Source organism: Quercus suber, unplaced genomic scaffold (assembly GCF_002906115.3).
Source record: "Quercus suber isolate HL8 unplaced genomic scaffold, Cork oak 2.0 scaffold_429, whole genome shotgun sequence".
NCBI classification, from domain to species: Eukaryota; Viridiplantae; Streptophyta; class Magnoliopsida; order Fagales; family Fagaceae; genus Quercus; species Quercus suber.
In genome coordinates, this window is record NW_027069880.1 from 556,918 (window position 1) to 563,639 (window position 6,722).

At 31.5% G+C, this 6,722-nt stretch overlaps 1 protein-coding gene across 1 annotated transcript; it reads right to left on the reverse strand.

Moving 5' to 3' along the window:
• Nucleotides 1–1,492: 1,492 nt before the first annotated feature.
• On the reverse strand, nt 1,493–3,376 carry LOC112006152 (uncharacterized). The gene is made up of 2 exons (XM_065761789.1): nt 2,614–3,376; nt 1,493–1,575 (listed from the first exon to the last, which is right to left on the reverse strand). The coding sequence occupies exons 1-2, from the start codon at nt 3,374–3,376 to the stop codon at nt 1,493–1,495; spliced, it is 846 nt and encodes a 281-aa protein (XP_065617861.1).
• Nucleotides 3,377–6,722: the final 3,346 nt, after the last annotated feature.

Consider the following 6,722-nt stretch of genomic DNA (forward strand, 5'->3'; position numbering starts at 1 on the left):
CACTTAAATATAATTCCTTCACATATATTTTTTTTATTCATTTCAATTTTTAATCTGAAAATCCACAAATAAAAATAATTTGGCTTAAATGCAAAATTTACTATCTAAATTTTATTTGAATTCATTTCAGTCATATAAATTTACTATCTAAATTTACTATCTTCTAAGTTTCAAGTCTATTTAATTAAAGTCTTTTCATCAACTTTTGTTAAATGTTGTGGTTAATTTTCCTAATTTTAATTTTTTTTCTTCAAATTTTTTAAATTAAAAAAAATCTAATTAATGATTGAAAAATATTTTCTAGCATTTTAAAAATATATTAACAAAAGTTGACAAAGAACCCTTGTTTGAATAAAATTGAAACTTAAAGCATTGGAATGAATTCTGTTGAAATTTAGATGGTGAGTTTTGCATTTTAGACAAAAGATTTATTTAGTTTTGTTAATATATATATGAAATAGCTCAATAAAGGTATTTGTTAGGTTTTAAGGAATTAGGAACTAATGTATTAGAACTTCATTTTGTAATGTTGGCAAACCACGATCAAAACGTTTTTAGTTTTGTTTCAGACTTACTCAAAGTGTGTTTATGTGTAAAGTTGGAATAGAGTGATCTACAGGATTTACTGTATAAATCTGTCTGGCTTGATCGATCGAGAATTAGACTCGATCGATCGAATCTCGTGCAGATTGTTTTTTCTGTAGAATTTTCCAACTCAGCCCAAGCCCGTTTGAAGTGTAAGGTTTTATGTTTTGCCTTAAGTATAAAAGGGAAAACCCTAGCCACGTTTTGAGGTAGCTCTTTAAGTTGTGTGTGTGAATCTTTTGTAAGATCTAGAGGAGTTTGCCTTCACACGTACTTAGGGTTATCAAAAATCAAGATTATGTCAAGAGCTTGATGATCAATTCAGCTGCTGCTTCAAGAGTTTAAAGATATACAAGCGGAAGTGCTTGTCCTTGCTATGAATACAAGAGAGAAGTAATCCGTGGATTTGGAACTGTCACATAGTCGTGGTAGTAAGTTTCCTACTCGAGGTAGCAATAGGATGTTAGTGGTCTAAGTCACTATTGTGTAAACTTCAATTCTTTCATAGTTGATTTGTTTTACTTTAAGGATAGTTAGATTAAATCCTTACCAAGTTTTTTACCAATTTGGTTTTCCTGGATTATCATATCATTGTGTTCTTTATTTTTTTGCACTTGTCAATGATATGATTTATATGTGTTAACCTAGATCTGCATAATTTACCTAAGTTAATCACTTGACTAAATAACTAGATTAATTTTGTTGTGTTTTAAGGGGTCTAAAAATGTACAATATTGACTTACTATTCACTTGTTAAGTTTGCATGTTCGTTTGTTAAGCTGATGCACCACCATATTAATGGGTTTTAGTTAAATGTTTGTTGAAATGTTAGTTTCCTAGACTGATACTTTATAATGCTTGCTAGCATGTTAAATTAGGCCCCAGGTCCATGAATTCATGACATATCCTAAAACTGCAATTTTCCTCCGTGCACCCTTTTGTCCTCTTCAAAACCCAACCTAATTATTACCTCCTTTTCTGTGTCAAAAACTGAAAAACCACAATGCAATTAACTTTAGCACCTTTTGTATTGTTGTGCCTGGGGTCTGATGTCCGATGTATATCACCAAAGCTTCAATTGTTCTTGCCAGACACAAAATAATGAGTTTATTTCCCTAGAATTGAACTCTACAATGCCCAACAAGTTGAAAGGCGGAAATTACTACGTTGAAGTATGCAATTCGCTGAATTTATAATAATGATTAACAAGTTGTTTACAAGTAGTTCCAACTGAGTTTGTAAAAAAAATAAAATAAAATAAAAATTAAGGGGCGTTTGATACCATAACTTAAACAACAGTTTTCAGTTTTTAAACAATATTATATGTATTTACACACACTTTTTTCACCCACATATATTTTCAAAAAATATAAACAACATTATTAGAATAAGATTATCAAACGGACCTGAGTTTGTAAAACACTTTTACCACTACCAAACTTGTGCTAGGTATATCTGTATATGCAATCATTACGTACTTTATGAAGAGGAACCACAATGTGGGCCCAAATTTGTTATGAGAGAAGGGAGGACTTCTTTCAAAGTGAATAATTTCTCCACCAAGGTGTCTAGCGAATGTCGAGCAAGCTTCTCTCTAAGTACATTTTAATGCTCACTAATTATCTTACAAAGATATAAACAAGATTAATTTACTATTCTTGTGTTTGTTGGTTTCTAATTTTTAAATGTGCACGTCATTTGATTATAACTATCATAATTATGTATTTTATAAAGCACAACATAATTATATAAAATGTTATGTTTAAACTTTAATTTCTACAACTAAATTATTATAATTTTGTCCATTGATATAATTATTTTTTTATCAATATATATATATATATGTAAATTTTAAACTTACAAGTATTATACAATTACAATTACCTAATAGGTAAAATATACAATTTTTTTCATGCAACGTTGTTCTACCAAGGGGACCATCATGAGCCGGTGATGTACAGGTTTCCAAAATGTGAAACGCCATTTTTTTAAATCCTCTCTCCACAGCAATGTAAAGTGGAGTCTCACCAGCTTCATTCTGAGAATATGAAAAATCTTTGCCCTCTTCAATCAACCGTTCCACTACGTTAAGATGATTGCCACGTACAGCCTCATGCAACGCGGTATCCTTTTCATTATTCGTCATCTCCAGCATCTTTTGGACCGCGTTATTAACCCCATTTTCGAGATCTTCTTGGGGAGCTCTTTCTCTTGCACGTTTAATTAAGACATCCGCGATGGCAGCATGCCCATACCTTGCTGCGATATGCAAGGGAGTTTCACCTTTGGCATTAGCTTGCTGCAGCAGTGGTGGACACATTTTGAGAATTTCTTCAACAAAGGCTGTTGATAATTCTGAATCTTTTGATTTTGAGTCCTTTGATTCTGACTCTTTTAGGCTTGTGAGGTAAATATGAAGGACTGTGTTTCTATTTGGGGTTAGTAGTTGGTCAAGAGGCTCGGGAATATTTTTGAAGACCCCGATTTTACCATTTGCTGCACCGTTGTAGTAATCAGCCTTCATGCCAATGTTGACCTCTGCTTGAGCAGGCTCACTAGATTCTGATATTGAATCTTCTGATATTTTAATTGGGCTAGTGAGGTGAATATGAAGGACTGTGTTTCTATTTGGGGTTAGAAGTTGGTCAAGAGGCTTTGGAATATCTTTTAAGACCCCGATTTCGATTTTTGCTGCAGCGTTGTAATAAACAGGTTCCATGCCACTGTTGTCCTTAGTTTGCGAAGACTGACCAGATGCTTTATCAGCTCCAAACGAACCGGAAGGATCCATTCTCTCTCAGTAGCTCCAATATTTCTCTCTCTAAACAATGACACTCTTACCTAATTTTGATATTTTTGAATGAGAGGAGAAGGTAAAGATAAAGGCAACTTAACGAGTAAAAACAGAGGGACTTTATAAATTTGAGGAGCCAATTAAATCATGCCACGTACCAACTCTTGTCTATGTTAGTATGCCATAAGTAACAGCTACCTTGGCTTTAGCTTCAATGATGCTATGGGGGCCACCGGCCATGGCCCCCTGAGTTTTTGAAACTTCCGTTAACAGAGACAATAAATCGTAAATGAGCCTTAAATTTACCTTGGCTTCAGTTTCAATGATGACATTGCCAGGGGAACACTTTGGTCCACACTGTTTTCTTTCCGTGCATTAAAGGCCCAAGGCCCAACTCTTACATGCTGCTTTAGCGTTATTTTCCTCTGCATGAGCACTATTGTTCTTAAGAAAATAAAGAGGAAAAGTATAAAGTTAACATTCTTCGGTTCTTCCACGTTAAAACTCGGTTCTCCTTCTTATAAGAAAAGAATAAGGGTAACATTGTTCTTCGTCTTTTTTGGTGAAGAAAAAAACATTCTTCCACGTTAAAACTCGGATCTCCTTCCATAAGAAAAGAATAAAGGTAACATTGCCCTTCGTCTTTTTCTGTAAAGAAGAAAACATTCTTCCACGTTAAAACTCGGTTTCCTTCCCATAAGAAAAGAATAAAGGTAAAATTCTTCACCGTTCTGGTAAACAAAAAAAAAAAAATAATAATAATATAATAATAATAATAACAATAATAATAATCTTCCACTGTAAAACTTGGTTCTTAATTTCTCCCACAGCACATTCCGGGAAGTAAAAAATAAAAAATCTTCGACGTTAAAACTCGCATTAAAAAAATGGTTACCCTTCAATGTATAAATATGGTATGCATAGAATTGAGGTAATTTGACTTTTAGTTTGTTAGGGCCGTTTCAGTGTTGATTATTTTCTTGTCAACGTTTTTATTCTAATTGTATTGATTTTCATTTATGCTCTTTATTTGAGTGGTAAGAGCAAAGACTTCTTAGAGCCTGGGTGTAAAGCTCAAGCACGCCTAATTAAAGTAAAGAGCACATTTTTTTTTTTTTAAATATAGTCATATCAAATAACCTTTAATGGAAATATTAGTAAGATATAGTAAAAAAATTATCAAAAATTAAAAAAAATATGTAATCCAATCAAAACCAAAGAGAGAGATAAGTCTTATAGACAAAGAGAGCTACCTTCTGGTCTTCTTTTGAAGTTTTTTTAAATTATTTTCTTAGTATATATTTATAATAAATATCACTTTTGAACTTTAACGTGGGTGTCGGTTTGGTTTATAAACTTTTGATTTGAACAGTTTACTCGATGTATTTTATTTTATAACAAATTAAACTTTTTAACTAGTACTTCTCATTAAGGACATACATTTAATCACGCGATTCACAAATTTTTTTCATATGATTAGTAACCTTGGAATGTCATTATTATCACTTCGACAGTATTACCAACCGTTTTTTATAATAGTTCTTTATCATCAGACCAAGATAACATTCAGTTTTTTTTTGTGTAGGCGGGAATTGAATTTCAAATCTCTTATTCAACCATAAAAGATTAACTAATTAAAACCCATGTATTACCAACTTAATGTATAGGCGTTAATTGTTCTTTTTTTATTTTTTTATGTTCAGGAGAATCTGGGTTCATCGTTCAAATTAAAAGCCCAAGTACCAAATAGAAACTCATCTTAAAGTCCAAAGGTGATGTTAGTTTAATGTTCACACAATTTTTCTATATCGGTCTTCAAAATAATTAAAAATTTAATTAGTCTGGCTCATGGAGACCCATTCTTAATTTTTAGCAGAAGAAGCACAACTGTATAACTAGTGGTGGTGGATTCACTTATATATAGAATATAGGGTATATAACTGCACCAACAGTTTTTTTTTAAAAATATATATAGGCTATATATTAAAGATTATTATAAATTTTTGAATTCTTTTTTATACTGCACTCACTAAATAAATTTGGGGTTTTTACGAATATACCCCTTTCATTTCCATAGCAATTAACAGAATGACTAAGCTTCACATATAAAAAATAGTGTGAAAAATAGAGATAAAATATTTCCCAAAAAAATAAAAATAAAAACTGAATAAGAGAGAGGCCTGTCTTGGATTGTATTTTCATTTTCTGTATACCTACGACTTTATGTAGAAGTGGCATTACTGAAAAGTGTTGAACACACCGAAAGATAAAATTTGTTTAGTACAGCTTATTTTTAAAATTTTTGAAAATGTGATTGTTTAAAAGTTGTACTTAAAAAATTGAAGTTTAGTAAGGTAATCTATATATATAATAATAGGTAAATCAAAGAGAAAATCCAATTAGATTTCAATTGGATTCTCAATTTTGCGCCACTTGTCCTAACCAAAACTCAAAAAAAAAAATCTAATTAAATTATAAATTTGACTCCAATTTTGTATCATGTATGTTATCTAAATTTTCTAATTTTTGTGCCCAAATAAATGATGCATTAACATTTAACACGGAAGCTAAGAAAACCACATTGATAATGCTCATTAGCTTAAGCAAGAACATCTTACCTGCACACTTTTATGGATATTATAAATTGGACTCCAATTTTGTGTCATGTATTTTATCTAAATTTTCTAATTTTTGTGCCCAAATAAATGATGTATTAACATTTAACACAAAAGCTAAGAAAACCACAATAATAATACTCATTGGCCTAAGCAAGAACATCTTACCTGCACACTTTTATAAGTAATCTCAATAGAGTCTAGAACTCTTCTAATCCCACAACCAAAACAAAGGAGTCCAATGAGAAAGACTATAAAAGCAAAACATCATCTCCTTCTAATTCTATATTATCATCTCATGTCTCCTCCTCTCTCAACCTCTACCATATAGATCCACACACTACCCTCTCCTCCTCTCTCAACCTCTACCATATAGATCCACACACTACCCTCTCCTCCTCCTTACGGATTTCTCAGAGTAAGGCCGGATTCAAACACAATGTTCAATCCCACTCTTTCTTGCTTCACACTCTCATACATTAGCGCTTCATTGGCGCCTCCGAGAAGATTTCAAGCTCAATTATCAGTTTTTATTTTTTAATGTTCCTTTATATATTTTGAATAATAAAATGCAATATTCTCTTTTTTTTATTCATTGTTTTATCTAATGCTATCATATGTATGATAAACCAAAAAAAAAAAAAAAGACCAATAGCATTACTTAAATAATAAAATGAAATATATATTTTCCATTGTTTGATTTAATTCTATCATCCGTGTGATAAACC